Source organism: Trachemys scripta, chromosome 1, assembly GCF_013100865.1.
Source record: "Trachemys scripta elegans isolate TJP31775 chromosome 1, CAS_Tse_1.0, whole genome shotgun sequence".
In the NCBI taxonomy this organism is placed as follows: Eukaryota; Metazoa; Chordata; order Testudines; family Emydidae; genus Trachemys; species Trachemys scripta.
Window position 1 is genome coordinate 227,020,038 of NC_048298.1, and position 22,317 is coordinate 227,042,354.

A 22,317-nucleotide genomic window follows, 5' to 3' on the forward strand; every position below is an offset into this window, starting at 1 on the left:
TGGATGGAAGAATATGTTTAGCATTTACTTAACTTTTTTTTAAAAAAGGTCCCAAGTTTTTACTTTGATAACATGATAGATTGTGGCTACATTATACAAATATATTTTAAAAAATCTCACAGTTCCCCAAACCAATAATTATTCTAGTACATATGACTTGGTGTAAGGACAAATATTCTCTGTTGAGTCAAATTACGTGTGCTCTGAAAAAGGTTTTGTAGATGCTTCAAAATATATAACTAAAGAATAACAGGCCTGCATTTGTCACTGGATTCTTGCTTGATTAATTACCGTATCTTCTGTCTCTCTACCCCCGGGCTTATCCTCCAATAAGTCCTTCTTAAAGTTTTATTGACTTTACAATTATTATTCAGAAAAACGTATTTTGGTTCTTTTGTATTTCTATGCTTCTTTTAATAAGCCACCTCTGTGGCTTCTCTGAGGGCCTTAGATATAACTGATATGCTGAAGCATTCTAACTTTTTCTGAAGCAGTTTTGCTGTAAATGTGTTTTATCTGGTGTCATTTTCAAGGAGTCTTTTTCAAAACAGTTGACATTCTTGCTTGCAAATTCACCCCTTCTCCAATTCTGGCTGGTTCCTTTCCATAGAAGTGAAAATTATCATTATTTTCCATTGTCATAGAAATCCCTATTTTACTGGTACGTAATGCAGCTGCTTAACAGACGGCATGTGAAGCATTATATTAACTGGTGTTTAAAATATATACGTTATCTTATAGGGAAGAGAAATGTATTGCACTGTGTGGAATGATTAATCTCTTTTCAATGTCAGACTAAATAATTAGGTGCCTACCATTGCTAGTGATTAATTTAGCAGTGTTTGTCAGCTAACAGCAGCACATGTGGTCTGATTTCCTCCCTCTGGTTTTGTCAATATGTTTAAGGAGAAGCTTCTTTTAGCAGCAAATTCTTTGCTTTGGTGTACTGAGATTTGAAAACTTGGCTATTTTTTGCATTGCAATTCCCAGAACAAAATCTTGCCCTTTCCTATTATTTAAAGGAAAGTATAGTGTAACTTTACCTTGGGTCTAGGAAAGACTTTGCAGGAGAGTGTTCCACAGTATGTCTGATGGTGCATAAGTGTAGAAACTCAGATAGATAGGAGCATGTTCTAAGAGGAGATTCTTGAGCTTCTCTCACAGGCTTGATCCAAAGTCCATTGAAACCAATGGAAAGACTCCCAATGACTTCAGTGGGCTTTGGAAGATGTCTACTCTGCCTGGTCTTAGGAACACTGTGTACAGTGTTTCCCAGTCTGCCTAATGCATTAGGGTTGCCAGGTGTTTGGTTTTGGACCAGAAAGTCCAGTTTTAAGAGAACCTGTACGGTCTATGGTCAGAAATATTGACTGGACACCAAAACTCCAGTTACTGCAATTTTCCAGGGCCATAACTAGGGCAGCTGCCACAGGCGCAGAGATGATGTGGGGAGGTGCAAAAATGGGGTGGCACAGGATCGGGCCCAGTGGTGTCAGCCCTCCAGGACTGGGCCCGGAGCCCAGGGCACAGCAGCAGCTGCTGGGCAGGAGTGGGGAGTGTGGGAAGGAGGGGGTGCCCTGCCCCCATGGCTGGAGGTGCTTTTGGTTCCACTTTGCCCTAGCCCCCAAGTGGGGCTGGCTTGGCTGCTGCCACAGGCCTGGAGGAGCCGCAAGCAGGGAAAGAGAGTGGGGCCTGGCCCCTTGCTGGCCACTGGGTGGAGGAGGATCCCGGTGGGGAGCTGAGCAGCCCAGGCAACTCCATAGGGCCCCGCTGCCCCAAGATACTGGCTGCTGGGCAGGACAGGATACTTGGGGGGGGGGCCTGAGTGGCCCAGGCAATTTTGACTATAGCTGTAGTGCAGGGGTGCTGGAACAGGGGGAGGGGCAGGGAGCTATTGCCTCATCACTTTTAAAAGTGGGAAGGACAAGCCCTTCCACTTTTTCCCTGTCTTAGGGGCAAGTGGGTGAGGGGGGTGGAGGTGCGAGTTGTCAACCCGCGGCAGCCCCCACTCAACCAGGGCTGTCTCCTACCTGCATCTTGTGGGTGGGCAGGCAGGTAGGCTCCATGTCAGGCTGCAGCTCTGAGCCCTGGCTCCGTGAGTGGCAGATGACTAGTCCCCTTCTGAGTGGAGGGAGCCCAGGTTGGGGGCAAGAGTGGGAGAGGAGTGAGTGGGGCCTTGGAGGGAAGGGGTGGAACAGGGGACAGAGTCCTGGGAGAAGAGGCGGAACAGGGGGCGGGGCCTCGGGGGAAGAGCAGGGGGTGGAGGGAGGTTCCAGCACTCCTGCTGTAGTGAGAAATTGGAAAGTTGGCGATCCTGTAATACATGCAGCGTAGTATGAGGAGTTCTCAACAAACAAATGGGAGCTACTCTTCCTTATCCCTCCTTATAGCCATGAGAAGGCAGTGGAGAGGACAGGGAAAGAGAATCCTTTCCCCCAAAGCAATTAGAATGAGATGTGGAAGGAGGGAGCAGCTAGGCTTGATTCTCCACTACCTCTGCAACGTAGATGTAAAATACTACCAAATCAGAATTGTTCATTCACTCACATTAGGGCGGGGGCATAATAATAGGGTGCTGCGGGGACCAGAGGTTCTGCGCAGATGTTCTGGTCTCCCATTTGGTCCCCCAGGCTCTGCGAGACTGCTGGTGAGCCCTGCCTCCTATACCCTACCCATCAGCTTTTCCATGAGAAAGCATGGTTCAGCCCTGAAAATTCCTGCTGCAGACTTCCGAATGACTTTGCAGCGTTTGCATTACTTGTAGCATCAATTGTGAGGTGGAGAGTTCTTTTCACTGACCATGTCAGTCAATTTTCTGGGTTCCCATGGAAACAGCCAGACACTGTGTGTTTGTAATATCAGTGATTATGAAGTATGATCTCTGTCAGATACTGGCTCATAAAAAGTAGGCTTCTCTTCATCAGTCAGAAGCACAACAAAGGGTACATCCCTCTCCCCCACAGCCCGAACCTGTATGCTCAGCTCTCAGCAGCTGCCAAAGGGTTAAGAATACAATTTTCTGTCTGGAGAACAGTTTGTCTCTTAATTAATAACAACATTCCCAGCTGCACTGTGAATGTGTTGAGAATAAATGCTGGAAGAGAAGCTTGAATACTTGACAGTAGTTACAGTTATACTTGAGGCAGGCTATACTTTTCTTTTCTGAAACCTGTATGTGAGAGGGATCTTTCCATATTGCTAGTGTTTTGTAGTCACTGGAAAGGACACTGTCAGAGTTTTTTTCCTCGTGGCTATTGATTTGTTGTTTACTCTTCATTGCTTGTAATAGCATCTTTGAAGTATGAAAATTGTTTTTCTCTATTTGTGTTATCTGTTGTTTATGTCTCCTTACGTTTTGGATGAAGCTGAAATTAAAATGGTGTATTCTCTCTCTCTAATTATATTTTATGTCTACCAGCTTCTCTTAGTTAGGGTGTGTGTGTGTGTGTGTGTGTGTGTGTGTGTGTGTGTGTGCGCCCAGAACTGTGGGAATGGGGAAGTGCTTGTCAGGCACCTTCACCCCTGCTCTACTGTCTCTTCACCTGTGCTGAACGTAAGCTGAGTTCATTACAGCTGAGGATCTGGCCCTAAGTTTCTAGCCCATTCAATTGTGAAGATAACCCCCTAAGTGCAAACTGACTCCAGGGTTTAAAGTTCAGCACACTGATTTCCCCCCCAAATAAGTGTTGTTTAGTCCATGCCACAGTTGCGCAGGGCTAGCCAGTGGGTAGGGAGGGATACACCTAAACTGCTGCTGATAGTTTTTGGGCTACTGTAAATGTCCTGTTTGCCACAGGCCACAAGAAGAGGGGCACCAGGGTCAATGAATCTGCATAAACATGGATCAGTGGTACTTCCCAGAGCTCACTCCCAGACCACCTGTCTTGACCCTAAATGAACCTTCAGTGCTGTATGTGTGAGACCAACCCCTAAGACAGCCATTGTATGGGGGTTTTAGAGGTGTAGAGGGCCTTGTACTAGACCTCCATACTGGCATGAATTTCACACGTAATTATTGCTGCCTAGTCCACATCATCCTTCATGATGATTTTCTAACTTTTCTCCTCTATAAATTTTTTCTCTCTAAAACTTTCCACCTTTATGGTTTCTTTATGCTCTTATTTGTTTTATAGTTTGTACCTCTCTCACTCTAATTAGACCCATAACCTCATTAGAGTGTGGGGTCTTCTGATTCACCAAGCTTGATGTTTTTCCATTGCTCTTTTCTATGCTTGTGTTTCCCTTACTTTTTCCACATTTTTATTGTCATAAACAATACTGTTTTGTTCTGAAGAAAGATTTCCAGTTTCAACACATAGGTCATTTTTTTTGGCAGTTACTTGAAGCTAGAGTGAAATTCAAAGGTGACTTAAACAATGCAGCTTACACACCAGTAAGTGAGGATGTTACATGTTGAGGGAGAGGAAGGGTAGGGTCATCAGATCTAATGTAACCAATATGAGGTTGTAAGATGAAGTAGCTATACCTTCTTACGTCACTTTTACCCTTCTTTTGGTTACACTTGCTGCTGTCCCTTTCAGTTTCCTTGTATGTTGGTTACTCACTTAGGAGTAGATGATGGTTTTACTGTGTGCCCTGAGTAAGGAGCAGCATGTAGCACTTTGAGTTACAATTCAGTCCTTGCGTCCCTCGTTCTCCTGGATGGGAAGTAAGACAGTGCAGATTACTTTCCCCTTCACACCTGCTCAGCGGAGCTGGCTGATGCATTGTGGTGCTGGAACCAAGGCTTTGTCCACTTCCTGTCCACCTGCATGGGAGTAGAAGTGGCCCCACACTAGACTGGAGTTTACACCATTTACACCAGCTGAGGATCTGGACCTTTATTTCTAAATAGAAATATCTACTGTTTAAAGCAGGAGGATCTCATTCTGTGGAGAAGGTATCCTAATTCCTTACAATGAAAATGTCTGTGATCCAGCAGTTCCTGATGGATTCCTGCTCTTTTACACAGCCCCATTAACTCATGGGAAAATGTGTGGGTGTAAGGGTCTGCTGTGTGGATCAAATTGTAGGACTGGGGACTAAGTCCAGAAGATGTCTCTGTTTTAGGTATGTATTGTATATATCTACTACCAGAGTATCCAGTTGTAAGCCTATTTCCATGTGGTATTTTTTTTAAAGGAGCAGAATGGTCAGTGAGAAATAAATTTAATCTAAGTAGTGTGGATAAGAAGTTCTAGATAATAAACCATTAGCAAAAGACAATGGGATCATTTGTAGACTGTTTTCTGGCTACTAATTTCAGATTTTAATTTCTTTATTATAACATGGTAGCATGTGTCATTGTGGAGATTGTTAATGCCACATGTAAACCTTAGCAATACATAACTCACACCACACTCTGTCTTTTTGATTGAACTTTATAATTGTGCCCCAAGTTCCAGTGTGCTATTTTACAGGAGAAGCAGTTAATAATTTTTTGTATTATATTATAAAATGAGTTTATGAATTCCTGATCATAGATTCATAAATTGTATGGGCAGAAGGGACCACTGTGATCATCTAGACTGACTTTTTATGGAACTCATAGAATCATACAACTTTGCCAAAATAATTCCTGTTTGAAGTAGACCAGATCTTTTAGAAAAACATCCAATCTTGATTTTAAAATCCCCAGAGATGGGGAATGTATCACAACCCTTTGTAAGTTGTTCCAATGTTTAATACTCTCATTGTTAAAAATTTACAACTTATTTTTAGTCTGAATTTGGTCAAGCTTCAGCTTTCAGCCACTGGATCTTGTTATACCTTTGTCGCTAGATTGAAGAGCCCATGATCAAATATTTGTTCCTCATGTAGGCAGTTATAGACTATGATCAAGTCAGCCCTCAACCTTCTTTTTTTTTTGTTAAGCTAAACAGTCTGAGCTCCTTGAGTCTATCTCTCTATGACATGTTTTCAATCCTTTAACCATTCTTCTGGCTCTTCTCTGAACTCTCTCCAATTTATCACCAGTCTTCTTGAATTGTGGACACCAGAACTGGACACAGTATTCTAACAATAGTCATACCAGTGCCAAATACAGAGGAACTACAACCTTCCTACTCCTACTTGAGACTCCCCTGTTTATGTACCCAAGGATCATCTTAGCTTTTTTGGCTATGGCATTACAGCTAAAGCTCGTGTTCACCTGATTATCCACCATGATCTCCAAAACTTTTACAGTCACTGCTTCCCAGGATAGAGTCCCCCATCCTGTACATAGGGCCTGTTCCAAGATGTATAGATTTACATATGGATGTATTAAAAAGAATATTTTGTTTGCTTGTGCCCAGCTTACCAAATGATCCAGATAACTCTATGTAAGTGACCTGTCCTCTTCATTATTTATCATTTCCCCCCAATCTTTGTGTCATCTGCAAACTTCATCAGTGATTATTTTATGTTTTATTCCAGCTGTTACCAGCTTTGTCCGTTACTTTGGGGTATGCTCATTTATTAGGGTTACTCTTTGGGTGGGGTAGTTCTGTAATTCTATCAATGTACTACTTGTGTTCTCATACGGAGCTCTGCTTCTTCCTGCTGCAAATTCCCTCTCAATGGTGTCTGTTTTTTTTGTTGGAGAATTGTGACTTAATACTTCAAAAACAGACTCCAATGAGAAACTGCAGAACTAGAATTAATTTGCAAACTGGACACCATTAAATTAGGCTTGAATAAAGACTGGGAGTGGATGGGTCATTACACCAAGTAAAAACTATTTCCCCATCCTAATTTTACCCTACTGTTACTCACACCTTCTTGTCAACTGTTTGAAATGGGCTATCCTGATTATCACTACAAAAGTTTTTTTTCTCCTGCTGGTAATAGCCTACCTTAATTGATTAGTCTCCTTAGAGTTGGTATGGTAACACCCATTTTTTCATGTTCTCTACATATCTTCCTACTGTATTTTCCACTGCATGCATCCGATGAAGTGGGTTTTAGCCCACAAAAGCTTATGCCCAAATAAATGTGTTAGTCTCTAAGGTGCCACAAGTACTCCTGTTCTTTTTGCTGATACAGTCTAACACAGCTACCACTTTGAAACAGGATTTTTGAGCGCTGCAGGGATCTTTTAGCTTAGGTACGAGGAGCGTTGCTGCAGAGCAAATGAGGAAACCAAAAGACACCCATGAGGGAGAAGGGGAGGGGTGGAGAGAGAGAGAGAATGGAACTGATGCAGATTTTGGATTCCGGCATCAGAACACTTGAGCATGGGTAGGTGTTTTTGTAGAGAAACTACAATGGTTCAAGGGAGAATACTAGATTTGTTTATGTATAAACTGATGGCTCATGGGAGTATACCAAAGTCGTTTTGTTCAGGCTAGACAATGGGAGCTGATCATTCCTGGCTATGGGCGGTGTTCCTTGGAGGGAGCTCACAATGCAATTAGGGAACTTCACTATTTTGGATACCAATAAAGGATTTATTACTAGAATTGGTCTAATAACTACTGAGCTGGGTGTGTGCAGGTGTGGGTTTTCATTAACATCTGGAGCAGAGATCCCCCATCATGCAGTGCTTCCCTGATTTTCTGGTCCCAGAATTCCATGCAGTTCTTGCCTTGGAATCTCTGTTCTCCATTCTGTATGCGAATGCCTCCTTGTTCTCCATTCTGTATGGAGATGCCTCCTTGTCCCATCTTTGATGCAAATGAGGCGAGGGGAGTTTCCTTAATCCTGTCATCCTTATCCCAGGGGTTTAGGTGTGTCTCTCACTGCCTTTTCATTGCTTTTTGTAAGTCTTTCTTCTGATCGGCTTTGGTTCAAGCAGAGGCTGGGGTCGGGGGATTTCTTTTGTGAGTCAGACAAGCTGGGTACTGCACTCTGGTTCCCCAAGAACACATAGCTGCTAGGTAACACAGGTCATTGCTAAAAATATTAAATCGTGTAGGGTCAAAAATCAATGCCTGTGGAACTTTACTAGAAACACACCCACTCAATAGTGATTCCCTATTTACAATTAGATATTGAGACCTGTCATATAGCCAGTTTTTAATCTATTTAATGTGTGTCAGGTTCACTTTGTTTCATACTATTTTTTTAATCAAAAGTCTGTCAAGCAGTACCAAGTCAAATGCCTTATAGAAGTCCAAGTAGATCACATCAACACTATTACCTTTACCAAACAAATTTGTAATCTCATCAAAAAAAATATCAAGTTAGTTTGACAGGATCTATTTTCCATAAACTGATGTTGATTGGCATTAATTATATTACCCTCCTTTAATTCTTTATTAATCGAGCTGTATTAGCCACTCCATTGTTTTGCCTGTGATTAATGTCAGGCTGGCATGCTTATAATTACCTGGGTCATCCCATTTGCCCTTGTCAAATATTGGCAGAACACAAGAAACTTCATCCTGCCATCAGAATTGTAACTAAACATTTCAACTTCTGGTGAAAATTTCTGCAAGGAATGCATAGTTAGAAGATATTGTTAATGTTAAATGAGCCTAAAATTATAAATCCCAAAAATATTTTTATTATGATTATGGATTTTATTTTGTAAAAACTATAGGGTTTGAAACAATACTTTTAGACTGTAGTTGAGTTAAATGAGGGCTCAAGCTCTCAAAAACATGGAGTTTTTTTTCTTTAAACTTTTTTTATGTGAATGAAAAGCTCATAAAAAGATGGCACGTTGACAGCCTTAGAGAATGGAGCCATCTCTTCACAGAACAGACCATCACAATGAACCTCACACTGCACTGCCAATGTGCCGGAACCCTGATCTGGAGGGACCAGGTAGTTCAGTCCCAATGCCCAATCATTTCCTGGTTTTTCTTCTGAGATTGCTAACAAGGTGCTTACAACGGGGCATGCGTGTAAGATGTAGACCATCTACTGAAATCACCATCTTCAGTTCACATAGGCCATAGCACAGCTAGCAGATAACAAATATTGGAAACTATCTGGCAGATTTTGCAGGACCTTAGGTGTCCAGTTCAGTCTTATGTACATATTTAACTTCACACAATGTGAGTAGTCCCTCTGACTTCAACTTGGCTACTTGCAGTGCATAAAGTGACAACTGTCTCAGTGGATCATGGATTTAGAGATGTGATCAGTGATGTAGCTGCATGCTAACTTACTTGTGGTTTTGGAGATCGGGACCAAGGTCTTATGTCAGCAACAGAAGCAGAATGGGAGCTAGTGGAGGGATCAGAACAAAGAGATGATGGGTTCACAGAGGCCTGCAACGATGAAGAGGTAGGTTGATGCATATTGGAACTTCTGCCTCGTTCCCATCCTTGGCTCTGAATACAGTGATTCAAATAATCCATTCTAGAGGTGAAAAAGCATGGATTTCTATGGGTAGATCCTCCTCCAGGGCAAAGTTTACTAGTGAGGTGGAGGAAGCCATTTTTTACCACAGATGCTATTTGATTATCCATGGTTAATGACTAATCAAACATGATCCCAAAACTTCGCAACCACTTGGATGAATGGGGAGAAGTGGGGATTGCCGTGGATGGAAGGAGGAAGACAGGTGTGTCAGCCAGTTCTTCAAAGGGTTTCTTTCCTCTGATCCAGCATCACTTTGGTCTTGCCAAAAAATCTGAGTCCAAATGCAGCATAAAATTCTCTTTTCTGATTTGCGGTATAGAACTCTTATTCACAATGTGGATCTTTATTGCATACCTGCCCTGGTTGCACATGTGGAATGACTTCTGTGGAAGTTAGGCACATGGAACAATACAAATTATGCAATCAGCGGGTGACTGCACTCAATGAAGAATGGAGAGAATTTTGCCTGCAATTTTTTAGGAAGCAACCACTTGATAAGTTAATATTTAATTAGTTATATAAATATACTTTTAGCTAATAAAATATTGTGTAGCGCCTTAGGGGGTCGTTAAAATGAGAATTAACAATTCTGTTGATTTATCTGTATAGTTTTATTTATTTATTTTTAAGGTACCACTTTGGTTTGCCGAAATTATTCAGCGCAAGGTCAAAGGACAACTGCTTTACAGAGAAGACGCCTTTGCTGAAGGTTTCCTCTGAGGACAATGGGTGGGTTATTTTTATTTCAAATTAAGGATTGCTTTTACATCATTCCTTCTGACATTCTGATTGTAGGGTTGCAGAGAGGCAGCCTAGACAGTAGGGGTTGTGAGCAGAATAGGACTTTAGTGGAATATGATGGGGAAAAGGGAGGAAGTAGGTTGTGTGAAAGAGGATGAGAGGAGGGCTGTAGGGTGAGTGACACTGTCATGTAGATACCAGTGCATAGGATTTTCTTCACATATTGCTGCTTCCTGATGCATTGGGGAGCTGACACAGCAGTGCTGTAGGAAGCTTGTGATGTGCTGATGTGTCGGTGCCTACAGAATCCAATCCCTGGTGCACCAAGGAGCCAATTCTTATATGCACTGAGACACTGGCGCACCAAGGGTTCTTCCCCCATGGAGGTACTCTATTGACTCCCCAGTGAACCAAAGTATGTGTCAAAACATTGATGCATATAGACTGGGCACCTTCCAACTCCTGCCCCTTCACAGACTCCCTTACACCCTAGCTGCCCTTGCACAGTTACTCTTCTCCTTGTGCCTCTCACACAGTCCTGGGCTTCTTCCCCTCTCCACTAGCCTTTCCACAGGCCACAGAGATGGGGAACCAGGCCAGAGACTAGCTGCACACCAGTCAACCTTCCATGAGTCATCAGACTGGAGCTGTTCTCTTCACTGCAGCAAATGCATGGGGTTTGACAGGGCAGATATTCACTCTCATGAAGCAGAGGTTTGTCAGAGAAGCCGTCTGCACTGCCCAGTTCCTAAACGCACACAATTTACTTGACTCTGTGTAGCTCCTAGAATCTCAGCCAGATACCATTTCTTCCACCAGCCATCACACTAATGTCCTGATTCTGCAAACTCTTAGGCACATGCTTAACTTGACTACCATGAGTATTCCCAGTGAAATCAATCACAGGAAAGTTAAGAATGTGCAAAATCAGGATATAAACCAGTATATTTTTAAATTAAGGGAAATCATTTATTCATTTTTTATTAAAAATGTTTTGTAGATTACGATGTCTGGCTCTTCATAATCCAGATTTTACCACAGATGATGATTCATGGGATAACAGCTCTGCAGAATTTGAGCAAAGGTCTCACCTAGGCAGTGAAATGGCCAGCTTATCTAGATCTGCTTCCTCTGAGAAATATGAACTCTTGGACAACCTTCATGTCAAGTTCAATTTATCAAAGATGAGGTATGAATCCAGAGCTTGCTTGGTTTGTTTTTGTTACTTCTGAAAGGGTCAATAACCAAAGGCAGATGTCTTGAAAATGATTTCATTTCTGCAAATGAGTAAAATAACACTCCATATTCTGGGTCATGTTGTACCATCAATTTTTAAGCAAAACCAAAACACCCTTTGAAATTCATCATGAAATCTGGTTAAGATTTATGGCTCCTTGTTATTACTCGCAACCTGTCTTAGGTCTCTAACTAAATACTATATAAGGGAAAATATGTCTATATGCCTTTTTTTTTTAAGTTCTTTGTGTTCATTTTGTGAATAATACCACAAGATCTTCCACAATAGGTTTTGCTGCTTGGATAAGTTTTTGTTTGCATAGTTTTTAACTACAACTATCTTCGTAAATCTTTATTATAATCATAATAGCTTTTTATATGTACTGTAATGCAAAATGTGCCAAAACAGACCTGCATCCTTCAGTTATAATACTAATATTATTATTATTATCTAAAGTAGGCAGACCTTGTATAAAGTCTACATTTACTTCTTTTTTGGGGTAAATTAAATGTTATCAACACAACCTGAACTTAAGCCTAAAATTGGTCAGTGTTGGCTTTTCCTAGATTTTAGCTGCAGAACCCATTTGTTCCAGATGCTAGTTCCCTTTGCCCCTTCTAGAAACTACAGCACTCTTTTTATATTCTACTTGCACCTGTAGTAATCACCTGGCAGCATTGCACAGGGTTCAAATATCTCTTGTTACTCAACATAGGTGCCCTGCATCCTGTGCCAGTTCCTAGAGTCTGCCACTCTGTTACAAAACGTTATTTGGCTAAATCACACACAGTGCTTTGTTTTAGCTCACTGCTTCATGTTTATTTTCCAGTTCTAATTAGGGATATTTAAATAACATGGGATTTTCCCTATTCTCCATTGTTGTTGAATAAGCAGAGTAGGCTAACTGTATTGGCTACAGTTAGCACAGCTTGGATAAATACTGACAACTATACCAGCACTGTTTCTTTGCAATATTAGCAGCTTGAGCCAATATTTGATGTTGTTTCAGTCCTGCTTGGTTCCTTTACTTAATCATTTGCAAAACCACGTATGTTTACATTTTGGGAAAGTACTGTATTTCCTTGGTGGATTTTCCTGTGAGATATTTTGCCGTATTGTTGAATATATATAAAGGGCCAGATCCTCAGCTGGTATAAATTAGCATAGCTCGATTGACATTAATAAAGCTACTAGCTGAGGATGTGGCTCAAAATCATTAAATTTAGAGAAGGGGAAATTCTTCCCAGATTTGCACCTCATGCAGGCCCACTGAAGTCCAGTGGGATTCCCCTGGGGGTATAAATCAGGATAGAATCTGGCACAGAATTTGTACTTGCTAAATACAGTTAAGTCAAAGGCTGTTCGTTTCTGGTTTGTAAGCTGTTAAAAGCACTGCTCTGGTAATACTAAGTGCCAAAAATCAACCAAACAACCCTCTCCCCCAAATGCTATGCTTCATCAATAAAATAACATTTTTCAGAAGCTTCTAATTATATCTTGTCAGTCCCTGAGGATGAATTTGTTATTTAAGGACAAGTAGTTATGGACTTCTCAATTAACGCCTCTTGATTTCTATTGTATCTTCCAATGTAGTTGTCATCATGTTTCTTGTTTCAATAGGAACTGTTGAAACATAATTTGGAAGTGCAGACTGAAGATTTATCAAATGCATTAAATCTAAAATAATCTGAACAGGGCTTTAATAATTTGTAAAATATTAAAAAATCCTAACAAAGTATGTAAATAGTGTGTTGTTAAGAGGCAGAGAATAGATGTGGGAGAGAGAAACAAAATATATAATTAAAGACATGTACTGGGTGTTCTTCACACATCCTACTTGGTTGTAGCTCACACGTATTATCAATCCTGAGGTGCTGGTAATTGCTTTTGTAACTTAAAATTGGTCATTGCTGCCTTGAGTTTCAAACCTTTTTTGTTCTGCTATTTTCCATTTTTCAATAGCTTGGACTTTGATGTTTCTAGATGAAAGACTTTAAATAGACTGAGCCTGCTTCTCTGCTGCCTTGCAGCTTGGATCACTCTGTGGCCACCTACATGGTTTCTAATTTTCCCATCAGTGATCTTGATCCTAGGACTTATTTCCCCTTCCGTCTCTTATTTCCCCTATGATTCAAACATGACTTCTGAATCTTTTGAAACTTGTCTAATTTAGTTTTCTATTACACAAATGACTCTCTTAATGCAGCTGGTTATTGAACTAGACCCTTCTCAACTAATTCTAGTGTCTTGGAATGTTTTTCTCTTTGCCCCCATCAGGCTTAAAGCAACCCACTCACTTGGCATTCTATCAGAAGGCAGTGGATTTTTTCATGTTTACTTTTAGCTAAAATACTAGGGAGACATCCATGGTTTTAGTTAATGGAGAGATTTAAGAGACAAATTACAAAGTAGAACCCATTGCTACTGTGAATATAAAACAATATGACATACCCGGGGCATAATCCAGACTAGTGGGGGCTGTGTCCCCCCTGCCTTTGAGTGCCTTATAATGCTTTGTTGTAGTAGCTCCCACCTGGGTCACTCACAAACAGCCTTCCAGCAGGCAAGCCACACGCTGAGAGTCTGTGTGTAATTGCAGCTTGACAGCTAAACCCTGGCTCTCACAAGCCTTACTTATACTGAAGGGTGACCTCAACACAGACCCAGATCTTCCCCCAGAAATGTATGTCCTGTACTACCCAGTCCTCTCCTGGATAGTACAAATATATTAAGTCTGTTATTCCTTAAGGGAATAATATGCCAGCTTATTATTTTAAATAGTTACCCAGACACTCCAATTCAAACACACTGGATTAGATAAAACACTAAAACAAGTTTATTAACTACAAACTATATTAGATTCAAAGATTTATCACCATATGCTTCCAGCAAGGTTGCTGACCAAACTCTTCTGGTCAGGATCCACACTTCCCCCCAAGTCCAACTTCTGTTTTCCCTTGTCCTCTTAGGAGTGATACCAGAGACACAGAGAGAGAAAGGGTGTCTTGGGGTATCTGCCCCTTCTTTTGGTAGTCCTGTCCCCCATTTGAGAAGCATTTCCAGCTGGGAGCAAGGTGACAGGCAGTCTAGTGAAGGAAACTCCATGCTGTTTCTTTGCTAAGATGTAGATTTTTTGCCCCTGCCCCCTTCCTTGCCAAAGACTGGCCACTTAGCAGGTAATGGTTCATCAGCCTTGTTTCCACCTGTCTGAGGCATCAGCTTGCCCTCTCTCAGCAACTAGTTTGGGCACTCCCCAGACTTATCTGGAAAACATACTTAAGTCATGATTTCAGCTTGTATTCAAACTTTACATATAATGTTGCTATATGCATTTTGCCATGATATTCTTGATCAGCAAGTTATGAGATATTTACTGATACCTCACAAGGCATACCTTGTACAAACATTATTCCAGTAGCATGTAGGGTGTGAACACTGGGGTATATTTTCTATCACACATTGATTTTACGTATAGTATTGACAAATAGAAAAATAATTAGTAGAGAGAGAGAGCTCCCACACACAAGACACACGGACATAGTTTTTAAATGGTAAATGTAAAAACTGATTACTGGAAAATGCAAATTTTTAATAGAAAATAGTTTAATTTAAAACAAGCCTGGTTTGACATACTAAATATTTTCCTGAGATTTTAGCATATTTGATGGCACTGAATCTTTTTAAAATAAGTCATTGTTCAGTGTACTCAGGTTCACTGTGATAATGTAAAATATAAATCAAAACCAAGGTTCTGATAGTTTATCTGTGAATGTCCAGAAACTGGTGATGTTTTAAAGAGATACACCTCTACCCCGATATAACGCGACCTGATATAACATGAATTTGGATATAACGCAATAAAGCAGCACTCTGGGGGGGCGGGGCTGCGCACTCCGGTGGATCAAAGCAAGTTGAATATAACGCGGTTTCACCTATAACGTGGTAAGATTTTTTGGCTCCCGAGGACAGCATTATATCGGGGTAGAGGTGTAATTTTATTATTGCGGGACTCCAAATGTCTATTCCCTTCTTACAACTATGACTTTTTTTCAATAATTTTCAGGGTACGTATTAGAAATATTTTGAGGGATTGATCAAATTTTGGAGAAGTCAGCCATGATGGTGTGCCTCTTGTGTAACAAGTAAAATGTATTTAGGGCCCAGTCTTGAAGTTCTTATACAAGGAAAACTCCACTGATGTCAAAAGTAGCTTTGTATTTGTAAGGATGACAAGATTGGGCTCTGGAATGGCAATAGACAATTGCTTGCATTTTAGTGCCCGTATTCAGTACTCTTGTATGTATAAGTAACATTATTCTTACCTTTCAGATGCTGTTTAAGATTCCTAAAAGTTTCAACCCTTTTTATCTTTGTAGTGGTGTGCTCTGTAAGTATTGGATTTGCAACATTCTTACATTTAATATATTAGAATTAGTGTAATGATTTTAAATTGGAATTACTGTCACTTAAGGCTAAATTTAATCCTCTCAGGGGAGTGAGGATCAATGGGCAAAAAGATGCACAGGTCTCTTGTGAATTAAACACTGTCCCACATGCTACAAACTGTGCCCCCAAAGGAGCTTGGAGAGGAGGCAGGTCCAGTTAATTAGCATGTATGTCACTGGCAGGTGTATAATGATTTTGAAATGGCTCCTCAAGTACCGCTTCAAAACTGGGGGCCTTCAGGGGTCAGCTTCTTCCTCTGTCAAAATGTCCACAGTAACTTCTCCACTTCCTCCTCAAACTCTCATGGAACTCCTTGCAGAGTGGAAAACAGGCCCTGCAAAACCTCATGTGGGCTCTCTGCCTTCCCCAATGGCTGCTAAAATGTGGCTGCCGGTATCACTTCTGGTCAGCTAGCACAGGGAGGGGAGCTGCAGAAGGCTGCACTCTAGCAGCCATTGGGGAAGACTGAGAAACTGTCCCAGGAATAAAGCAGGGAGGGTGAAAATAGTATATAGCTTCATATTCTAGCTAGTTCTCCCAGACCCAGCCCTTCTTAAAAATCTCTCCCATTCTGCTTGATGCCCTAATTCTAATTCCTCTCTCTTTCTGTCTCTATAACCCTTTCCTCATCCTCCTGTCTTTTCCTTCTATAATCTCTGCTCTTTCCTTCTTCCTCTTTTCATTGTTCTAATACTCCTGTCTCTTTTCCCCGTCCACAAGTGCCTCTTGCCTGTAAATGCCGTGTGTGTGTGTGTTTAATTTCCATCTCTAATGAGCTGTTTCTCATCTCTCCTCAAATCCCCCCTCTAGTCCACTGCCTGATTCTAGTTCTCTCCTCTCACTCTTTCCCTTCCAGGATCCTCATTTTCTCTCCTCCTTTCTTTCATGATTATCCTGGCTTTTCCATCCTCCTTGCCTCATATTAACTGATCAACAGTGCTGGTGGAGGCAGCCAGCTCCCGAATTAAGTGTCTCCTTGCCTGGCTCTGTTGCTCCCTACTGTACTATAATGAAACAAATCCAACGCTTGAAAGGTGGAGGCAGGAAAAGAATGGAGGGAGACACTGATCCAGGATTCAGTAGCAGTCACAGTGTTCTAGTGGAGGGAAGCTAGAGGCGTAGCAGAGGAGGTGGCTGAGGGGGTTCTGCAGCTGAGTTGTCAGATTGCTGCTGTTGACTGTAAGGACAGTTCTAATGGAATCTGTGAACTGTTAGGCTGCAAGGCTCTGCAAGTGTTTTGGAGGGTTGGAAATTATCTGCTTGCCTGACATGAGGAATCTTTTTCTACCTGGCAGAAACTTAAAACTAGCCTGCAACTTGGTCCTGAGAGATACTTGATTACAATAAACAAAATGTATGACTTTGCTAGTTTAAATGTGGTGAGGGATTACACCTCAATACCACTCACTCTTTTTGAGAGTCACAGGCCTAGTTTTAAGAGAAATATCAGCAATTGGAATTAAATACATTATTGTGAATTATGCATTTGTTTATAAGGTTCAAGAAAGGCCATTTCATATATTTTTTGAGACAGACTAGGTAGATAGGTCAACTCTGTAACAATTCAATGTATGCCCATTTTTTGTTTGTCATAGATTTTATTTAGCACTTATCCAGATCAAGGAGCACCCTGGCAGATGTTGGCTGTGTCACCATTGGAAAGCTACTGTATCCTTTATCATTTTCTTTTCTTTAAAAATCAAAGAGAGCAGTGCGGTCATCGGTTATACTGATGATAAGCTGATTCAAAATGGCTGCTTTGCTGATTACAGCGATTTATTTCCTTAGAGTCTGTGATGCTACCTAACTGCCCTTATGGTAGCAAATTAATTGGTTCACAAACCTGTTTCCATAGTAACTTATGTAAATGATAATGAAGTGTGCAAAGGCCTGATTTTCCTATTTCTTCAACTGGACACCACTTGACCCCTATTCATGTCTTAAAAAGGGAACTGAAGTTCATAATGAAACCTGACCACAATATGCAAAATGTAAACAACAGAGGTGTAAGGTCACAATGACAGAAAAATCCCAAACTAGTTCCCTTAAAGATATGACCAGTTTAAATGTGAATTAAAGTTATTAATAATACATTTTAATAAATAACCCTTATCATAGTTTACCTGTAATAATTAGTAAGCAAGAAGATGGACAGAATCTTTTTTTCTTGTTAATGTCCAGTAAAGTTGTATTTAGAAAATGAAAAATGTACGCAGTGATGGAGATTTGAGTAGAAGCTTTGAGTCCTTGATGATGATGGTGGAATACTGCTTCCTTTGTCAATGATATGAAGTTGAACTCCCAGTATGATGCTGCAGCCAAAAGGGCCAACACAATTTTTGGAAGTATAAAGAGGGGATTCTTGAGTAGGAGCAGAGAGGTGACTTTACCCCTCTATTTGGCACTGGAGCGACTGCTACTGGAATACTGTATCCAGTTCTGGTGTTCACATTTCAAGAAGGATGTTGATAAATTTGAGAAGGTTGAGAGAAGACTCACAAGAATGATTAAGGGATTAAAAAACATGCCTTATAGCACTAGACGTAAGGAGTTTAATTTATTCAGTTTAACAAAGAGAAGGTTAAGGGGTGACTTGATGGCAGTTTATAAGTACCTATATGGGGAACAAATATTAGATAATGGGCTCTTTGGGATAGCAGAAAAAGGTATAACATGATCCAATGGCTGGAAGCTGAAGCTAGATAAATTCAGACTGGAATAAGGCATACATTTTTAACAGTGGTATAATGGAACCATTGGAACAATTTACCCTGGGTTGTGGTGGATTCTCCATCACTGAAAATTTTTAAATAAAGATTGGACGTTTTTCTAAAAGACATGTTCTAGGAATTATTTTGGGGGAATTCTATGGTCAGACTAGATGATCACAGTGGTCCCTTTTAGTTTTGGAGGGTGCTAATTCAGATATTTTTCTGGAGCACAAATTCTGATCTTTGCCCTCTCCACGGCAGGGACCCTGCTCCAGGCCCTGCTCCACACCCCACACGGACCCCTGGTCTCCTTTGGCTGGGGAGTTTCTCCTCTCTCTTACCCACAGAGTGAATGAACTGATGCTGCAAGGAGTCCAGTTCTCAGTAGATTCCCTTGCATTTCACTGTCCAAGGACAGACTCCCCATATACCAGGTCACAACACTATTTGGCTGGCCACCCCTCCATCTGTACAGAGTGGCAGTTTGGTCAGATTTGAGTGGTCTTGTGACACCATGCATCAGATCACAATGACACCCACTGAAATTTGGCCCAGTTGCCCTTCTGTCTGGATAGAGGGCTGGCCAGGTCAAATTTCAGTGACGTTGCAACCACACAGCTGGAGCAATGCTCTGGACTGCTCCAACAGCAGCCATACTGATGTAGTAGGGGACCACTGCTTAAAAGTGCTTGGAGCATCTCCCCCCGCCCCAGCTTCATAGCCTGTGGAACTTTGAGCAAGTGCCAAAACCTTGAGGGAAGGGGGCATTTCTTTCATTTCCCCACTTCTGACATCTCTAATTGGCACCATTGCTTGGAACCTATGCAGGGGGTGAGGAGGGAAGACATTTAATTTGATGCTTCTATTACTACTAATGTGAGCTGTTCATTATACATGAACATTTAGTGAATGATTAAATGCACCAATATTCTGGTGTTGAATCTGAGTTTTTAGTACCTTGAAATCTAAGTATTAGACTATAGGGAATTAATATCTACATACAGACTGAAATATTCATAAGCACTGCCAGGCTTACAGGTAATACATGGTATCATTATTAGGGTAGGATTAAAATTAAAAATGATCTGGACAAATTGGAGAAATGGTCTGAAGTAAGTAGGATGAAATTCAATAAGGACAGATGCAAAGTACACCACTTAGAAAGGAACAATCAGTTGCACACATACAAATAGGAAATGACTGCTTAGGAAGGAGTACTGCGGAAAGGGATCTGGGGCTCATAGTGGATCACAGGTTAAATATGAGTGAACACTGTAACACTGTTGCAAAAAAAGCAAACATCATTTTGGGATGTATTAGCAGGAATATTGTAAGCAAGACACGAGAAGTCATTCTTCCACTCTACTCCACGCTGAGTAGGCCTCAGCTGGAGTATTGTGTCCAGTGCTGGGCACCGCATTTCAGGAAAGATGTGGATAAATTGGAGAGAGTCCAAAGAAGAGCAACAAAAATGATTCAAGGTCTAGATTGAAGGGAAAAATGAAAAAAAAAAATGGGTTTGTTTATTCTGGAGAAGAGAAGACTGAGAGGGACATAACAGTTTTCAAGTACATAAAAGGTTGTTAGAAGGAGGAGGGAGAAAAATTGCTCTTCTTAGCTCTGAGGATAGGACAAGAAGCAATGGGCTGAAATTGCAGCAAGGGCGGTTTAGGTTGGACATTAGGAAAAACTTCCCAACTGTCAGGGTGGTTAAGCGCTGGAATAAATTGCCTAAGGAAGTTGTGGAATCTCTATCAGGATGGCAGAGATGGTCTAGATAATACTTAGTCCTTCCACGAGTGCAGAGGACTGGACTAGATGACCTCTTGAGGTCCAATCAAGTCCTAAGATTCTATGTATTTGTTTCTCTTGAATTCTACTGAAGAGGCCATACTTTGGAATGACTGCATTTCTTCTATATTATTGTTGTTTGCCATATTAGTTCTAGAGTGCTACATATGTGAATGGTGAATTAGGGACCAATAGGAAAGGTCTCTGCCCTGATAACTTATGCATCCCACTAGACAGTGTGTATTACGTGTCCTCTGTGCCTGTCCTACAAAAGATGAGGGTCTGTTACAGATCTCCACTGCAGAGCCTGACTGTGATGGGATGCCCGCCCTTTAAGAGCCAGGACTCCTGGGGTTAGGCAGCCTTGTTCAATTAGTCCCACCTATGCCATAGTTAGCTGCCTCCAGCCAAGGGGGTAAGATTAATTGGGGTCAGGTAACAGCCAGGTTAATACCTGAACCTTGTAAAAAGGTCAGAGAACTCAGAGGGAGGAACCACAGGGAGCAAGTTAGGGTCCTGTGAAAGGCCCTGAAGTAGGTTCTGGAAAGACTCCTGAGTCAGGGCACTATCCCAGAGCACGGAAGACTGAAAGGTAGCCCAGAGAGGCTGAGGCTGTGAGGGGACTCCAGGGAAAGCAGCTTGGGAGTCAGCACTCTATCCCAGAGCAGAGAGACTTAAAAGTAGCCCAGAAGAGGCTGGAAACTGAGCCCAGAGGATGAGCTGAAGTGGAGCCCAAACAATAAGAAAGAACCTTTTGTTTGTGTGAACTTTTGTCACCCCAGAAAGGAATTGAACTCTGAGAGTGAGCTAGCCAGACGGCTGAGACACAGAAAATCCAGGTGAAGGGAAATTGAGGCAGGGAACATCCCTAGTGCCAGTGCCATGCTTTGCCAGCAAGGGATGCTACGGGGCAGCTATGTCTGTGACACTGGCTCATTAGCTCAAGCTTAGAGACTCTTGTTTTGGGCTCTGGAGGTCCCTGAGTTAATCTTTGATGGCAGCCATGGCACTTTTTTCAATTTAATATCTGCTGTTGTGTGAATTAGAAACATATGGCCCTGTTCTCCTCTCATGGGTGCATCTCCCATTGATGCCTGTACTCATGTAAACGTCTGATCTTGTGAGGAGCTTGCTGTCTCACAAGATCAGTCTCTATGTGAGCGCAAAATTTTCCCACAAAGGTTAGTAGGAATAGTACCATGAGTCCAGGTACAGAACTTCTCTCTCTAGATTTGACTCTGTTGTCTTCTGTGTTTGGAAAGGGCAGAGATCAGTGAAAAATAATAATGATTCAGTTCTGACAGGAAAGTCTATGCAGGCACTGCCAGTATGGCTAATTCAAAATTAACTGTGCTGGAGAGAAATAGAGGAAAGCGTTAAAATTTTGAAAGCAAAATGTAGCTGATGTGGGAATGCAGAGGCTTGTACAGGCTGGAGATGGCTGGAAAACTTCTAATGAAAAATATTTTCAATGAAAAACCAAGAATTTGTAAGCATTTTCATGCCAAAAAGAGTAATACCCTTCTTTCTTCTTCTCCTTTTGTATTTTTTCCACCTTTCCAGCTTCAGTTCGATGTTTGTGGTTTTCCCTGTCATGCCCACTGTCTCTCAGCACCAGAATTAGTTTTGTTGGAGGCAGTACTTCCCATCTCTGGCAGTAGGAGCTATTTCTACTGGGATGGATGTTCTCCACTTTTCATTTTACCTATGACTACCTCTTTTCCATCTTCTCTCCCTCCTTCCCTTTCTTTCTATTGTTGTTCCTTACCTGTGTTATCCCTAGTTGTCTCTCTTCCCATCATCTTCTATCTCCCTCCTTCTGAACTGCTGTTTCTCTTTGCTTTTGCCCATTTCACCAAGGCACATCTGGCACACAGCACTGAGGTAGCTAGGCTGCAGCTGTCAAAAGCAATACCAGAAAACCACCCCCTCCAGTGACTTCATGGAGATTTTCCATGTCTGTAGTAGGGTTACCATACGTCCGGATTTTCCCGGACATGTCCGGCTTTTGGGGGCTCAAATCCCCGTCCGGGGGGAAATCCCCAAAAGCCGGGCATGTCCGGGAAAATCGGGAGGCTCGGCCGGGGCCTCTTTGTC

General features: G+C 41.6%; 1 protein-coding gene across 1 annotated transcript in view; it reads left to right on the top strand.

Moving 5' to 3' along the window:
- The window catches only part of OCA2 (OCA2 melanosomal transmembrane protein), a 297,190-nt gene that overhangs the window by 29,398 nt on the left and 245,475 nt on the right, over nucleotides 1–22,317 (top strand). The window contains exons 2-5 of the mRNA XM_034759185.1: nucleotides 9,925–10,023; nucleotides 11,036–11,224; nucleotides 15,602–15,659; nucleotides 17,314–17,386. Coding sequence (XP_034615076.1) covers nucleotides 9,925–10,023; nucleotides 11,036–11,224; nucleotides 15,602–15,659; nucleotides 17,314–17,386 — 419 coding nt within the window. The remainder of the gene's footprint in view (nucleotides 1–9,924; nucleotides 10,024–11,035; nucleotides 11,225–15,601; nucleotides 15,660–17,313; nucleotides 17,387–22,317) is intronic.